At 34.5% G+C, this 16,379-nt stretch overlaps 2 protein-coding genes across 3 annotated transcripts; both read right to left on the minus strand.

Annotated features, from left to right (window-relative positions):
• Nucleotides 1-3,479: 3,479 nt before the first annotated feature.
• On the minus strand, nt 3,480-8,580 carry LOC124459014 (mini-chromosome maintenance complex-binding protein-like). 2 transcript variants are annotated; one of them, XM_047008584.1, is made up of 19 exons: nt 8,411-8,580; nt 8,247-8,323; nt 8,004-8,144; nt 7,170-7,211; nt 6,980-7,081; nt 6,751-6,862; nt 6,594-6,644; nt 6,423-6,496; nt 6,254-6,351; nt 5,963-6,123; nt 5,762-5,879; nt 5,392-5,503; nt 5,210-5,318; nt 4,898-4,954; nt 4,685-4,779; nt 4,582-4,620; nt 4,342-4,494; nt 4,184-4,272; nt 3,480-3,761 (listed from the first exon to the last, which is right to left on the minus strand). In XM_047008584.1, exons 1-19 carry the CDS (start codon nt 8,466-8,468, stop codon nt 3,665-3,667), a joined length of 1,785 nt encoding a protein of 594 aa, XP_046864540.1. In that variant the 5' UTR covers nt 8,469-8,580; the 3' UTR covers nt 3,480-3,664. The 2 variants fall into 2 exon arrangements, with proteins under 2 accessions (XP_046864540.1, XP_046864533.1); XM_047008577.1 differs by having other exon boundaries at nt 5,963-6,126.
• A 1,046-nt stretch (nt 8,581-9,626) lies between these two features.
• On the minus strand, nt 9,627-16,378 carry LOC124450119 (cartilage oligomeric matrix protein-like). Its single transcript, XM_047000809.1, has 17 exons — nt 16,172-16,378; nt 15,375-15,430; nt 14,480-15,244; nt 14,289-14,393; nt 14,078-14,185; nt 13,228-13,387; nt 12,909-13,024; nt 12,769-12,821; nt 12,488-12,573; nt 12,269-12,364; nt 11,904-12,082; nt 11,699-11,747; nt 11,408-11,604; nt 10,949-11,026; nt 10,776-10,873; nt 10,294-10,436; nt 9,627-10,172 (listed from the first exon to the last, which is right to left on the minus strand). The coding sequence occupies exons 1-17, from the start codon at nt 16,227-16,229 to the stop codon at nt 10,135-10,137; spliced, it is 2,385 nt and encodes a 794-aa protein (XP_046856765.1). The 5' UTR covers nt 16,230-16,378; the 3' UTR covers nt 9,627-10,134.
• Between the last annotated feature and the right edge of the window lies 1 nt (nt 16,379).

A 16,379-nucleotide genomic window follows, 5' to 3' on the forward strand; every position in this document is an offset into this window, starting at 1 on the left:
TTCATCTGGATGGGCGGGTGGCACTCGTTTTAAGCAGTGCGGGTGCAACAACTAAATGGTTGATATAACCTACACCACCCGCCACACTCATCCAAAATATGGCTCCCAGAAGTGTGGAAGAAAATATTTTCCACCTTTTTTCGTTCCTCAACTGCGGGAAGTGATACGTGATTGACAATATATTAGTAAAACTCGATAGTAGGATTATTTATTTTCTGTTTTAATTGTATTTTGTCAGTTTGTAAAACGTTTTTACTTTTTGATTCATACTATGTTTTACATTAAAGGAAGGATACATTGTTGGTGAACTATATCAATCCATCTTAGCTGTCATTGGTTATGGTAATCGTGGATTGTATCATAACTGTCTTGGCTTATACCACTAATCTACATGTCGTAGATTATATTATAGTTGTCATGGATTACATTGTAGTTATCGTGGGTTACACCAGAGTTTAACTGGATAACAATATGGTTGTCGTGGGTTACACCATGGTTGTACTGGATAACATCGTGGTTGTCGAGGATTATACGTCATGGTTGTCGTGGATAATCTTGGGTCTTTCAACTAAGGATTACGTAAATCGAAGATTTAGGACGTCATTTCAGGTGCAATAGTTTCTAACGTTGTTTTTTTTAAATCCTGGTGATCAACATTAACAGGAAGATGATAGAACATTGGCAGAGTTCTAAAATACAATGTTAGTTGTTCTTCAGATTTTTGTTAGTGTTTTTTGTTCTATTGCTTTTATATCATAGTTTGAGCACTACAGAGTGCTTTTCCGTGCATGCACGAGCCTTTAAATAACGGTATTTCCTTTATTGCCCGAAAGCTTTTTCTTCACTCTCGGACAATGTAAGAATATCAGTATTTATAGGAAAATAGCGTAAAAGTCAGGTGGTCTGATCATTTTGAAACACTAATAACGTTTGCTGGTTTTTTTTCTTGATCACCAGGATACACGATCATAAGCTCAAGGAAATAAGCATGGGTTTTTTTGAGTTTTTGGTCGTGTGTATTATAGTTCTTAAAATATAAAAAATATGTATGTATCATAGTTTCTACAACTAAAGCCGATAAAGGCAAAATGGCGTGTACAAAAACTAAATTTCGAATCGTAAACTAAAATCAAAATTACGCACAAAATTAAAGATTGCACAAAAAAAATACGCACAAAATCAAAGATCGCATGACTTGAAAAAAAATACGCAAATAATTAGAGATTGCACAATAAAAATCACGCACAAAATTACAAATTACGTACAAAAATTACAGATTGCATAAAAAAACTACATACAAAGTTACAGATTGCACAATAAAATTAAGGCAAAAGTACAAATTGCATTAAAAAATTAAGTATAAAATTACAGTTTGCACAAAGAAAATTAAGCCCAAAATTATATATTGCACAAAAGAATTAAGTACAAAATCAAAGATCGCATAAAAAAAATTAAGTATAAAATTACACATTGCACAAAAATAATTAACTACAAAATTACAGATTGCACAAAAATAATTAACTACAAAATTACAGATTGCACAAAAGTAATTAACTACAAAATTACAGATTGCACAAAAGTAATTAACTACAAAATTACAGATTGCACAAAAAATTTCGGTTCGCGTTCTACCGCAATATTCGGCGTCACGAAGTCCGTAATGGCGGAGCAGCAGCAGCAGCATGACGCAAACTAAATTAAACTAAATTATTAAATGTCTGATATATTTCTCTAGATGATGCATGCTCGGTTAGATATTTTCACGTTTCGACTGATTTGTTAAGATTTTGAACCATGCACTTCAAATGATGTTTATTCAATTTATGAATGGAAACGAAAAGATTTAAGTCCAAATTTTTATAAATGGTATTTAACAAATGAGTGATGTGCATCATTATGAGTAATATATATATAATATAGCAGTAGCTGTCTATGTGTTCTGATGAACAAGAAAACAGAATAGGAGCATGAAACCCTGGCATTGTTTTTGCCGGCAAAATCAATGTTATAACAGTGGCATGTCAAGTTAAATAATCAAGTGTTAGTTAACTTGAAAGAAAATCTGTCTGGTTTATCATAGTAGTTTATATGTTTTTCATGTGTCGGCTTAGCTCGTCTCGAAATCAAACAGAATATCTTCTACAATTTGATGCATGGAAGATGATTTGATAGCGTGGCGAACTAATCGGATACATTTAGTGCAGTTTTCAGGTAGAAATAATTGTAAACGGTGCCAAGTTGGTACCTAGGTGATCGAGTGCTGGGCACAAGAAGGATTGGTTGCCGATGGCTGGAACTGGAACGCTGCTTGGTAAAGTATAAGGGCCCAGGGAGGCGGTTCCCTATCCATTAGGTTCCCTTTCGGCTCGGGTACTAACTAGTGACGTTGCTTTACAGGTGTCTCATCGTTGGAAGGTTTGTTTTAATTTTTTTTGTAGCTTAGATAGTATAGGTAGATGCTCTAATCGTTTATCTCATGCCACTGATCGACAGGGTTAGCTAAGGATGCGCATGAGCTAGAAAAGCGCAGCTCAAAATGGCGTTGTGATCCGGATTTTTTTTTTTTGCTTGTTTTTTTTTTTTGAAGAATGTCTTACAAGGGTGTATACTGCTTTGGTTAAACTTTTTTAGAAAACCTTGTAAAAATAGAGACAGTCTAATTGATTTTTGTAAATATAATTAAGACCGTAACCAAGTATAAAGATCATAATGTAAAGATAAAAATTATAGTTGAGTTTATCTTGGTAGTATATACATCCTAGGTCCGAGGGTTTTCCTCCGGCGAAACGCCGGTTTCCCTCATCTTTAGAGAATCACTCTAAAGAATAACAAAAAAGGGTGGCCATGCCTGGGACCTGCAGTAAGGATTGTATGGTTATTGGGTTGGATTCCCGATCCACTCGAAGAAAGATGAATCAAACTATATAAAGATTTGGTTGTATTTTTTGCCGTAAGAAATAATGGAGTAGTAAATTTCAGCTACTTGTGTTCAATATTTCAAGGCTTTACATGTATGCTTGAGCTAAAGACCTAAAAAATTTTAATATTATTATTACGATAAGCATTTTAATCATTCAACTTGATGTTTTCCCATTTTCTTCACTTCATTTGGTTTTTTACCCATTTTCTTTCCCTTGTTCAACTTGGTTTGTAATACATTTTCTTCGTTTATATTAGTGTTTCACCCATTTTCTTCCTTGAAATTAATGTTTGACCCATTTTCAAAATTCAACGTGGTGTTTTACCCATGAATTTTCTTCGTTCGACTGAGTGCTTAGCCCATTTTATTCATTTTTCCTTCTACATGTATGAAGTTTTTGAAATAGAGAGGACTTTATTTGTGTCAAATGACGTCAATGCCAACACATTTCGCCAGCTCTCGTAATAATGCTTTAAAGGTTTTTGCACCGTTTTGTCATGAAAATAAAATAATAATTAGTGTATTTGCCTCTTGATATCATACGCTTTTACACATTGCATGAGCATCACATTCATGTATTTAACATTCGTTATGAGAATAAGAAAGGTTTAAAAAAAAAGAAACGTAAGACAATGACGTTACTCTTGCTAGACAACGTCCATTGCTCAAACTATAAAACAAACTATATCGTTCTCTATTATTTGGCTAAAGTAAGTAAGAAAGAAGTTTCGTTTTTTTATGTTTTTAGCTAATACTTTTAATCCTTAATTCTTCCAAATGCTTCGTTCTCGACCAATCTTCTACTGTAATGTTCTTTCTTCCACAACTTATTGCCACTAGTCTTAATAAGAAACAAAGAGGCAGTTATTACTTCTTAGAATCCACAGAAGTTCTTCTGTTTTACTAAATGATTACGACGCATAGCTGGTTTCCGACAAAAACATGATAAGCTAATTTCTTTGAAGTAAATTGATCAAATTTCATATCATTTGTATTCAGTGGAATATACCAAGGAGAAGAAAGGAGCTTGAGTCCCCTACAATAAGGTTAAAAAACTAAGAATCTTGAACAAAACACTACAAATCATACCTATACCCCGTAACTGTCATATAAAATAATGAAGATTTGATAGACGTCTGTGTTATACACGCCCCACATACGCTTTAAGCCTTCTTGATTTTTTTTTGATCCGGTTAGAATGTTCACGGAAATCTCGTGTCTTGGGGACAAGCCCCTCCCCAAATATTTCATAAATTGCACTACCTTGCCAAAGTAAGAAGAGAGTGAAATCTTTCACTGGTCATTTCTTGTGGACGTCTTTGTCTCATTTCAACGAAGTCGTTTTGAAGATACTTCAAATGAAAAATAATACAGACATAGCAAATGAACGACTTTTCCCCTGAAGAGACAAGTTATTTTACCTTTTGCACGTCTTCAGTGATTTCGTGGTTAATGAGCTGTGCTAAGCCAATGAATTTTCGTACGCAAGTAATGAAATTCTCGTCTAAAGTTGTTATAAATTCCTCGAAAGGAGGAGACGGGTATTCCACGTTCAAGCGAATAGACGAATCTACCTGGAAAAATGTGTAGAATGTTGTCGGAGACGTCAAATGATTAGCTACGTCACAGCTGACATAAATGAAAATAATTCATTTTCTTACTTCTAGTAGACTCTTTCCTTCAGATAATATCAAAATATTCTTAAAGAATACAAATAGTTTGTTTAAAGATGAATTGTAAATATCCTACAACACGTTGCCTTACCAAGTTAGTGAGGAAATCGGTCTTGTAAAATACAAAATCATATGGAAGTTTCTGCCACAATATCACGTGATTTATGACGTTAAGATTTGCTGTACCTAAACAAACGTTATTTTGTTGCCTGTAGTCAATGACGCACACACTAGGGTGGTCATATCTTAAACATGAAAATGTATGCTCTAAAATTAAAACCAGAATACAATTTAAAATTCTTGCCGTTTTCGTTTAGTCTTCCCTCCTCTAAAACTGTTTCATCGATTATTAGATGTGTGTCTAAAAACATTTTAAAAACTGTGCTTAGTGTAATAACGTGGCTTAAAAAATAATCGAAACAAACAGTTGCTCAAAAAAAATTGAAACATACTGTTACTTAAAACATAAATGAAAAATTCTGTTGTTTAATCGCAATATGCTGTTGTTTAGAAAATATTTGAAACATACTGCTGTTTAATAAATAATTGCAATACACTGTTGTTTAAAAAATATCTGAAATATACTGTACTTGTTAAGAAAATAATTGAAACATACTGTTGCTAAGTTGAAGCTTTCCAGTCATCAGTCTGTTGCTTTTGTAGTCTTTTTTCGGTACCAGCTTTGAGTTGTCCAAATTCTCAATGCTCAAAGGAAATTTACTACACTATAGAAAACATAGAACAGTCAGAAGTGGTCAATGGACCATGAAGGAGAAAATTCGATGAAAAACGACGCACTTTGGTAAGAAATAGTTCAATAAATTTATACAATTCTCTAGCAGTATCTTCTGGGCATCCCCACAGGTTCAACGTGTACTTTCCTATAGCCAACACATCAGCACGACAGTAACTAAACACAAACAATCATACGTTTGCATCGTGTATCAAAGAATATATCCCAACCCCAAACATACTTTTTTTCAGTTCAACATTGAAAGTATATTATACCATGAAGTAATACAGGTATTAACACAGAATGTTTTCATATGTTCAACATCGACTACTATACGCTCTGCATTATTTGATGTTTAGAGTTGTGAACGTCATACCGCTACCATTATTCACGAAGTAACTATACTATGGCACAGAAAGATCATCAAAAACCTACATTGTGGAAATAAGATGTAATAGCAAGTACTCGGCAGCAAGACGATCTCCACATAACATATCTTTGAATGTATTCAATAATCTCTCTCTGACTTGAGCAGCTTCGGATAATCGTTGTTCTAAAGGGAGGTAACTTTAGAGAATCCGGTTCAAGTTTAATGAGCCTCTCTACAGGTTAATTAAACAATGTTGATGATCAAACCTAAGTCTGATAGAGCAAATGGTAGACAAGGATTTGAATGCTGTCGTTTATAACCAATGATGGCATGCAGTCGTGGAACAAGGGAAGATGGAAGTAAGTGAGGATTGTCATCGTCAATGTTCATCACAGGATTAATGATGTCTGAAGTTGAAGCACTTGAGCTACTGGTTGAAAATAAATCACATGATAAAAAATTTGGAAAGTTGAAAAGTTGGGGGGGGACACATGCGCCTCTCCTTTCCTACAAGAGCGAAGTATTGCAAAATACATTTCGTCAAATAGTCTAAAAACCTTTGATTTGGAAATCTTGTGAGTTCTGGATCAACAGTCAAAACGCCAACGAATTCCACAACATCATTGAGTCGAACCATTTCTGATTGGCCATACACCTTGATACAAATGGAAATTGTTGTTTATCAAAAGAACACATTGAGTAGTAAGAGAGACATGTGTGAATTACCTTGACTAAACAAACAGGACCTTTTTCATTAGGTAATGGATGATTGTGTTCAAACTGGTGATTGTCAATATTCCCTAATGTTTAAAAAAGAAATTAATCTTTCACTTATGGACATGGTGGACAAGTTCAGGGTGAATACATTATATTTAGCTGACTTGACATTCTTCTCACCTGAATTAGTACTTTCTGTTTTCGATTTCTTGTTTTCACTGCTGCTCATTGCTACGTATATTCAATTAATTACTCATATTTAATGTTGGCAAAATTAAAATGAAACATACATAGGTACATGCATTCAAGAATTATGTACTAGTGGAATAATACGTACCACCATGTAGAAAAAAATCCTCTTCCATCTCATCTATGTCTCTCTTCATGGACCCTGAAGATTTTGAGTCATTAAAATACATCTTAGCATTGCATGAAGATTTTGCATATGCATAAAAAAAGTTAAAGAAATACAATTGCAGTTTTTAAAAGAAATATAGGGTTGTTTTGCTTGGTGTATTTAAGGTATACATCTAACAGTTTTGAATTGACAATTCATGAAAGGATACTCTTTTTGCCCATGTTGTTTCACCAGGAATAGGAACACAATAGAAACACTTCCTTGATTTTGTTAAATTTTCAGGAGAATTAAAGTTTGCCTCATGATTAGGCTACAAAGAAAATTAACATTTACAAAGTTGAGGTTTGATTGCATTGCTAAATTTTTCATTGAAATAAAAGATAAAAGAAATTTTTAACCTTTTGTAAGATGACATCACGATAGTAACCAAGATGCATGGCCTAAAAAGGTCAAAGCTTAATATATGATACATGCCAGAACTTCAAGTCAAGGTAACATATCAGATACCAGCCCCAGGCCACCCACTCAAAAGAGCTAAAAAGGACACCAGTGATATCTATGGAACTAATGCCAATAATAAAAATAAGCTCATGGTATTGAACAACAACTAGTTATAGACCTCAATGACATTGGACTGTAAGCTAGCTTTAATCCCAATGGGAATATTTAACTGCAAAAAATGTTCAACAATGCAGTAAAAACTGTTGTCAAAGAATTCAGCTCAACAACCTAGAAATGACAAGGGTCAAAGGACAGGCTTACAAAAATGCATCACTTCTCTTTTTTCATCTACAAAATCCCATTGGGAAATTTGTGTTTAGGAACTGGTTGTGGTTATTGAATGACAAAAGTCGCATCTTTTCTTTCCTAAATTGTTTGATGCACTTGCAGTTATAGATGCACTTGAAAATGTTTAATCTTATAGTACATCATGTATTACAATAGAAATTTTCTAGAAAACATAAAATTAGGCAAGAAAGCGCATCCACCATGAAGCCCTAGGTTGTCAGAGAGGTTAATCCAGGCCTGTAAGACACACTAATGGTATGACAACTACATTGCAAACAAAAGTACAGAACACAAACACTATCTAAATACGTGTTTCAACTGTCGAATGTTTGTTTAAAGTTATCAATCAACAGCTGCATATTCTATGTTCGGATCATGCTTACACTAACGTACTTTTCACGACAAATTTACTTCATTGCCATTCACCGTCTGTTTCAACATACCTTTGTCCCATCCAATGTATTAACGGTTTCATAACGAGCGAGATAATACTCTGGCTCGAACATATCTTGAATCATACAACGAAATCGCACCAGTGTGTTGGGTATAATTTCATCCAAGGGTTTATCATTCAACGACTGGACCTAAATATTGAATATAAAACTAAATGGGAGCCAAATGTTGTACTTCTAATGTTCAGTACTTTATAATTAAATATAACGTAAAGGTATAAATACTATACACACTTTATGTATGCCATTTCTCTTAACTTTTTCCTCAAAATATTCTCGCACTTTTTTCTCAAAGATCTCATGATTCTCATCTATATTAAATGAATACGAAAATGGACGTGATGTTATGATTAAACTATCAGCCTCGAGCAAATCGCTCGTACAACGAAGGCTCCTACCGAGTTTCTGATCAACTATCAACAGTGGATTAGAAAGCCATTCTTCTATGCCAGGCATGATGATAAAAACTGCGGTAATATAGTGAAGTCGATCAAGTAATTCAACGTTTCCTGCCTGTATTTACTGACTGGCAAATTAAAGGTCACAATTTATATATGGTGGAAAACGCGGGAAAATGTGACGTAAAAGCATGGCGGCTTTGGTGATCAGCCCAGAGCCCTCTATTAGGAACCAAAATGGCGGAAATTGATCAGGTGATCAATATTGCCCAATCAACGTAAGCTAAACGGATAACAATAGATGTCCCAACTCTTACTAATAGAGGGCTCTGGATCAGCCCCCTAAGGCAAGTTTTAGATAAGGTTAGCACTATTTTCCACCCAGCAAACCGCCCTTTACTTTGAAATATAATATTTTACACAATATAATATTTTACACAATCTAATATTTTACACAATATAATATTTTATATAATATTTTACACAATCGTCGAAAAACGACATATTTTCCAGCCTGGATTATAAGTTTATAACTTAAGGTGGTTGCATGAAAATTTATACTGCAACATTTATCTGTAAATATTTTCATATGTTGATATTAAAAACTGTATTATAAAAATATAAAATTACTCGCCATCTCAAAACGACCTAGCACCAGTGCATGCATGGTTATCTTTTAGCTTTTGGTTCTTTCCCATTAGCCGCCATCTTTAATTTATTAACGATTGTGTAAAGTAAAGGGCGGTTTGCTGGGTGGAAAATAGTGCTAACCGTTTTAAATGTTTTCAACGAATAAGGTTTTCAAGAAAATAATGGTTCTAGTATCGTAGCCATCCCGTCTTCTTTACTCCCATCAGGCAAATATTTTAGTGCTCACTGACCGTGAGAACCTAGAACAATAGATTTCTCATTAAGAAATTAATAATGGTAGTTAATCCTTTAGAATTTACGTAGCGGGATTAATTGAAGGGATTAATTCCAACAGTTGGCAAATAAAATATCTAGCATTGGCATTTTTATAAATATACATCCACGAGGGTATTCATTAAACTGTTGATCAGTTTGAAGCGTACCCTGAGCCACATGTTCCGGCTTAGGTTGGTTTTGCAAACTTTTTTGTGTTTCTTTTTAGCATGTAGCTATATGTTGGACAACAGGTCGTAAGCATCCATGGTTTAATGTGATCGGTCAAAATTTAAAACAAAACACAACGCAATTTATGACTCTTGTTTTAGCTCATTTAATCTGTTACATCTAAAAGAAAATACATCAAATATTTCTTTCACACTCGCAAGTGTCACCTGCAATTGTTTTCAGTGAATTATTTTTACCAATATACAATATATTATTCTGAGACGGTTGCACGAACAACAGTAGCTAATTATCCTTTTTCACTGTTCGTCTTAAATGGCAATCAAATTTACAAATGATGAAGTTTACCGCCCACCCAATACAACCAAATGCTTTGTAATCCTGCATTCTATGTGCTTCGTGCAACCGATCTCTGTTCTATATAAATGTTCGTCCAATTCCCAAGTTAATGTCGCAGGCATTCCAGTGCTTGTCAAGATAAAACAGTTGTACTTAGTTTAGCGATATAACCTTCTATTAGCTTTTAATTGGTCTATATGTCGGTGTCTTCTCTCAAAGGTATAAGCAATCAACGAATATCCTGTGCGTTCATATATATCCAATTGTACACGACATGTCGACAAGAACTTGAATCAAACATTTTCAATGGCCAAATTCTTTAGTTCTTTTTCTATAAAAAATTCTTTGGTCAAAATTTGCAGAGTATGAATAATCAATCCTGTGTGTATCATATTATTGATCAAAAGTCTATAAGTAGGTAAGTGTTACCTCGTTAGGATTTTTGATCTTACCTCTTTTGCATTGCCAAACCAAATTCGACCACGTTATTTGTTCTTGAGAAAATGCCATGACTCCTATTCGCCCTCCTTTGTATGTAGTGTCTATCAATCTACCAGAATTTATAATCACCTTTTTGCCATCGGATATTTTTAACCTTTGAGAATAAAGAAAAGTTTTTTCACGGGCTTATCGTAAAATTTCAAAGGACTCTTTACTATAAAATACCGGACAACGAAAATCTTAAAGCAAAGAAGAAAGTCAAACTTGCTATTTTGCCGCTTTTCAAATCTTTAATACAAAACTGTCAATTTAATACTTCTGCTTTAACCAGTCAAGAAAGCTTTTCGTGAAGATTGTTTGAACAGAATTTGAAATAGACAAAAATTTAAATCATATGAGTACGCTAAGCCTCTCCAACTTGAAATAAAATATTAACATATGGAAAAGAGGAGCCGATATCCAGAAGCGCCATTTGCATACACTCCACACTTACTTTATCAAACCAATTCCAGGACGATGCTTCAATTGCCAATGATATGAAGTTCTTTCTTTCCACCCAATTTGTTTTGGGTCGCTCCATAAAACTCTGACCTGTTAACAACCATAAATTAATTTACAATTTACGACGAAAGTAAATTGTTACATGGACAATATCATGATATCTACCTGATCAGGGACCACTGGACCACGGCTCCACAAAGCATTACGAAGTTCTGGGCCAGGACCTGTTGCTGAATTCACTACCTAAAGAGAAGCATTAAAAATTTCTTTCTTTCGAGAACAAGATAGTCATTAAAACTCCTTATTTTTTTTATGGCACAAATTTTTTTTGTTGTGACAAACATTAAACGCGAGAGACCTATGTTGCTGCATTTTTACATAACGACGATTTGGAGCAAGCGAGAGATTAATGGAACAAGTAAAAATTACTATATAATACTTTTTGGCAGCTGATCACGTGACTTTAAGATGCACGTTGGTGCACATGTTTTGTTGAAGAAGTTATAAGTCAAAATCAAGAAGTATAGTTTATGTAAAATATTGAATCTAATAATATACCTTGATTAAAACTATGGCCAGTAAAATTAAGCTCACTAACACAGCTCTAAAACAACTTCGTGTTACCTTTATCGTCAAACCAGTATCGCTTAAAGCTAAGAAGGGCTTCTCATCCCAATATGGCTGTCCGAACTTCTTCCACATTACAACATAAAATTGGCTGCTACTCTGGTAACCAAACACAATTCCAATAAAGTCATTGTCATTTTCCGTGTCCACGTAAAACGTTCCAGCGTAGTCAAGGTCTGAAAATCCTTGGTATCCTTATAAGGATATGATAGAAAGAGATGAATTTTTAATCGTCAACATTAGACGACAAGAAATGGAGTACAAAATGTGAACTTCGCTAAAGCTCACCTATTGCTAAACCTGGATCACTGTTTTCCAATTGTGAAATTTCTTTTCCCTAGAACGCAATGATAAAGATATTATAGATATTCTTACAGGAAACGAGTTACAATGTTTGAGTGAGTCTATTTTGGTCTAAAACATGCTTCTCCTTGAATGATTATATCTGATAAGAATTTGCCAAAGTAGAAGTTTGTTTTTATCATATATTTACGTCATTAAAAACTTTCCAAACTGGATCGATCTGACTCTCTTCCTTTGGATCAAGATTTATCGGTTGGAATTTTTTGAAATCTGCAACTGCAAATTCTGCGTTTTCTGGACAGCTGTCTTGTGCGTTTACCACAGTGTCACCGTCAAAATCCTCTCTGCAAATATCTCCTATCCCATAACCTTGGAAAACAACACAAAAATGATAGAGATTCTCATGACTGTTTGTTGTTTTGTTTTCCGGTCAAGTTTATTTGGATCTCTATGTAGATAAATTTAACACGAACGAACAAAATTATGTTCATAGAATCGACAATGTATAAAGAACTTCCAAAAATGAGACTCTGTATGCATACATATTTTACTTACCGTAGCTATCCGTTTGGTTCACGTTTGGAATTAATCTACAATTGTCATTTTCATCTGGAATACCATCGTTGTCATCATCAGAATCACAAGCATCCCCTGTAATCAATTTATATCATTCGTCAAATACGCTGATCATGATGAAGATTAAAATATCTTGATTTCAAAACTGTCGTCAAATTACTCATCTTACAAGTGTCATGTTATAGAAATACTCTTAACCTCTTCCGTCTTTATCAGTGTCAATTTGATCGGGGTTGTTCACCCGAGGACAGTTATCTACACTGTCATCAGCACCATCTGAATCGCTAATGTTTCAAAACATAAATTATTCTGGTTAGTAATTTTTCGGAACCAATTAGCAAATACAAATAAAGAAAGGGAAAGGTCAATTATAGCATTTTAGCAACATATACAACAAACGTAAATTACAATGTAACGGGAAAAATAAAATCTAGCGTTGACTTAATGTATTCACACGACACAAAGGAAAAGTTTCTTACGCATCGTAATCTGTATCACATTTATCTCCTCGTAGATCATTATCTCTGTCCCTCTGCATTATAAAAAAAAAGTAGTTCATTTTTTGTTAAAGCTTTGTGGTCGATCAGGACATACAAACATTAACTGACCGCAGGATTACCTGATCAGGATTTTGTACAAACGGACAGTTGTCGCAAAGATTCCCAAATCCATCGCCATCACTGTCTAGCTGATTTGCATTGCTCACAAATGGGCAGTTATCATTGGACGTAATTCCTACAAAAAATTTAAAGAATGACAAATTATTTTGTGAACGTACGATTTTTCACTGCCCAGTTTCTCTACTATCTTATGTGATTTTGCTAACAGCATAGAAATTTTTTCAAAAATGTTCGTAAAAGCCAGGCATAATTCATTGAAGTTTCTCTGTAATTCAATTCAATTCAAGCAGATCGATACTAGAAGAGTAGAATGAATACCATCGCCATCAAGGTCGTCACTACAAGCATCTCCAACGCCGTTACCATCCGTGTCTATTTGATCTCGGTTCCTTTTTGACACACAATTGTCACATGCATCTCCTACTCCGTCTCTATCGGTGTCGTCTTGTGTCGGGTTTGAGTGCTCTTTACAATTGTCCTGTAGACAAATAGCAAAAATATATGGTGGTATGAATATATTGTGCGTTCCAGTGCACAAAATTTCAGAGCTGCTAATCGAAACAAAACTTGCAATTACAAACTACTACTTGATATGAAGAGCAATTTCGTATGTACTTTATGCCATGGACATATAAAGCTTGATGACTGAGGGGGAGAGGATATTCAGTAACGCATGATGCATCGTATTTAGTTCTATTGAAATCCATTGTTTTCTACGAGTTATAACATGCACATATGTATGTCTCCACCCCCCTGCACAATTCAATTATGCATATATGAATATGTCTCTACCCCCCTGCACAATTCGATCATGCGCATATGAATATGTCTCTACCCTCCTGCACAATTCGATCTTTCTACGTCCTCCCTTCATGGCTTAAAGATTATAGTTAGGCCACAGTAGGTATTAATTTGACATGCATGAATGTTTTGCTCCCTGATCACTCTAACCTGCGTGCGGGCTATTTATCATGTAAAAATAGCTAAAGACTCAGAAATTTCTGTTTTATGCAATAAACTCGTTATTGCCCTTCGTGGAAAATCTTTTAGTTGGTGTCCAAATTCATTTCCCTGCGTGCATATATGTGGAAAATCTCTAGCAAAATGCGCATGAAAAAATAAAAGATTTTGTCACAGTCCTTTTCACATATGCTTAGTATACACGTACATTTTCATTTTCTAATCCATCATCATCTATGTCAGGATCACAAATATCACCTAGACTGTCACCATCGACGTTTTCTTGACCACTGTTTGGTCTTTCAACACAGTTGTCCTTAAACGTGATGGAAATGTTGAACAGAACAGTAGAGTAAAAAATCTTGTGAGAAAGTTCTATGAATAACAGTCGACAATTCATGGAAATTACACTGTCTCACCTTCCTACAACGTACATCGGTACAATTTAGTTCCACATCAGGATAACCATCAAGATCAGAATCTTCACCACAAGTTCTTCCATCACCAGCATAACCAACCTTGCACTACAGAATTGTAAGCATGAGACCATGTTACAAATTACATTGACTTCACCTTCAAATAAATATAAATCTGGCAATCACACCAATACCTTGCAGGTCGACTGCATGCTTCTCAAATCGATGGAGCATTCGCTAATGTACACACAATCTTTTTTACCATTAACGCATTTTGCTCGTTTTCTATTCAACATATAAGCCAATAATCGCCATGGTCCACTCTTTGTCACAGACTTGGAAACTTTTTTATTGAAAAATTCATCCGGTTTTGCTTTGTTCGTGTTTGAGCTGTTTTCCGATGAATGCATTGTCGTATTAGTTGAGTTAACAAGATTGGAAACTATTTTTTTTACTTTTCCTTCCTCTTTTTCTGGCGTTTTACTGTTATTGTTTGAGTTTTTTGTCATAAATTCATCAAATCTTAAGCCTGATGGTAACTCTGTTGTAATAAAGTCTTCATTTGTCAAATTTGATGTAGATTTTGTTGTAATAAAATCACCAGGTCTCATATCTAATTTTGGCTTCCTAGTTTCGGTGAAGTAGCCAGTTGTAGAGACGTCGAGTTGATTTTGGTTTTCACCTTTTTTAGTGTTTGAATGGTTACCCTTCGATTTGTCTTCTTTATTTGGGTCGGGTCCTGAATGCTGTATGGAATGGCTAATGTTTTTTCTCGTCAATACATTGAGCTGTTCGGTTTTCTCATTCTTTGTGTTGTTAGAATCACCCTTTTTCAATATCCTGTATTGCTTTGATTCTACAAGTTGCTGAACGGAAGAAGGTCGTCCCGTTGAGTATAGAAATTGTGATGGTCGACAAATGCCGCATTCACTTAACAATCCTTTCATTTCTTTCATAATCTTAGAGAGATAATGAGATAAAAATAACAGTTAGCAACTCACCGAAACATGTGTTGCATAGAAAAAGGCAGTTTTAAAAAGTCCTTTTTCATGAAAAAATAGAGAGAAGAATTCATTGAACTAGTCTCACCTTTTCAGTAATACGTCTTTCCAGATATTCAAGATTATTGTTTGTGAGCAGTATATCTGCAAAAGTAAAAATAAACATTGCTGAAAGTGCACTTCAATGTTTACGCCATGTTTTTGATCGAAAGGTATTAACAAAAGGTCATTTCGGAAATCAAAGAAAGCATTTAACAGCAAGAGATCGATAATGACTGACGTAAAAAAACCCTCAATTATTTAACAAACGACTTGCTAAGAACTCGTAACATTCACTCATGATAAATCAAAGAAAGCATTTAACAGCAGGAGATCGATAATGACTGACGTAAAAAAACCCTCAAATATTTAACAAACGACTTGCTAAGAACTCGCAACTTTCACTCAAGATGGCAAATTATTTTTGCATTCAGAACATTTAAAACCTAAATTGATCTTATTTTAAAACGTTTTGAGAAAAATTAACAACATCGTGAATATAGCGCATAATAAAATCGATTATAAGTCAACGTGATCTTTCAGAAATGTTTCCTCTCTTTTTTTTTAACACAACATAAGTTTTTGCATGGCTAAATATTTTTGTATTGAAAGTGATTTGTCTCTGATTGTCGCTATAGCTCATCGAACGTAGTTTTAATTCTCGTTAAGAACCGGAATGACCGGAATGGAACGTCGTGGTATAAGTTCTACAACAATATATATGGAAAAATATGCGACAAAAATGAGAAAACATTTCCAAAACTGATAAAACATTTCCTGTAACAAATAAAATGGTACAATAACAGCATATTTAATCAAATTTAGTAAAACAACATAAAATCACACCTGCAATAACATTCGTCGTTAAAGCGCAGAGAAAAACCGCCGCCCGAAGAGAAATCATTTTTCTCGACCAAATTAAGAACTTCCACTGAGCTATATTGCGTCGCAAAAACTCTTTTCTTCTGCTGATATAAAGTGCACTAGAGTGGACTTAAAAATTCGTAGACTGCCGTGAGGTGCGTGACCCTTTCCTTTATATACTCTATTGGTG

This window comes from Xenia sp. Carnegie-2017, unplaced genomic scaffold (assembly GCF_021976095.1).
Source record: "Xenia sp. Carnegie-2017 unplaced genomic scaffold, XeniaSp_v1 HiC_scaffold_13, whole genome shotgun sequence".
Classification (NCBI taxonomy): domain Eukaryota; kingdom Metazoa; phylum Cnidaria; class Anthozoa; order Malacalcyonacea; family Xeniidae; genus Xenia; species Xenia sp. Carnegie-2017.

Excerpts from the sequence above, each read along its gene's own strand:
- LOC124459014 (XM_047008577.1), bottom strand. The coding sequence starts at position 8,468 with ATGCCTGGCATAGAAGAATGGCTTTCTAATCCACTGTTGATAGTTGAT. Across the intron at positions 6,645-6,750 it reads GGATTTTTTTCTACATGGTG|CAATGAGCAGCAGTGAAAAC; the intron begins GTACGTATTATT and ends GAATATACGTAG. Across the intron at positions 6,127-6,253 it reads ACAAGATTTCCAAATCAAAG|TAGCTCAAGTGCTTCAACTT; the intron begins GTTTTTAGACTA and ends ATTTTCAACCAG.
- LOC124450119 (XM_047000809.1), bottom strand. The coding sequence starts at position 16,229 with ATGATTTCTCTTCGGGCGGCGGTTTTTCTCTGCGCTTTAACGACGAAT. Across the intron at positions 10,874-10,948 it reads GTCCAGTGGTCCCTGATCAG|GTCAGAGTTTTATGGAGCGA; the intron begins GTAGATATCATG and ends GGTTGTTAACAG. Across the intron at positions 10,437-10,775 it reads CCTGGAATTGGTTTGATAAA|GTTAAAAATATCCGATGGCA; the intron begins GTAAGTGTGGAG and ends TTATTCTCAAAG.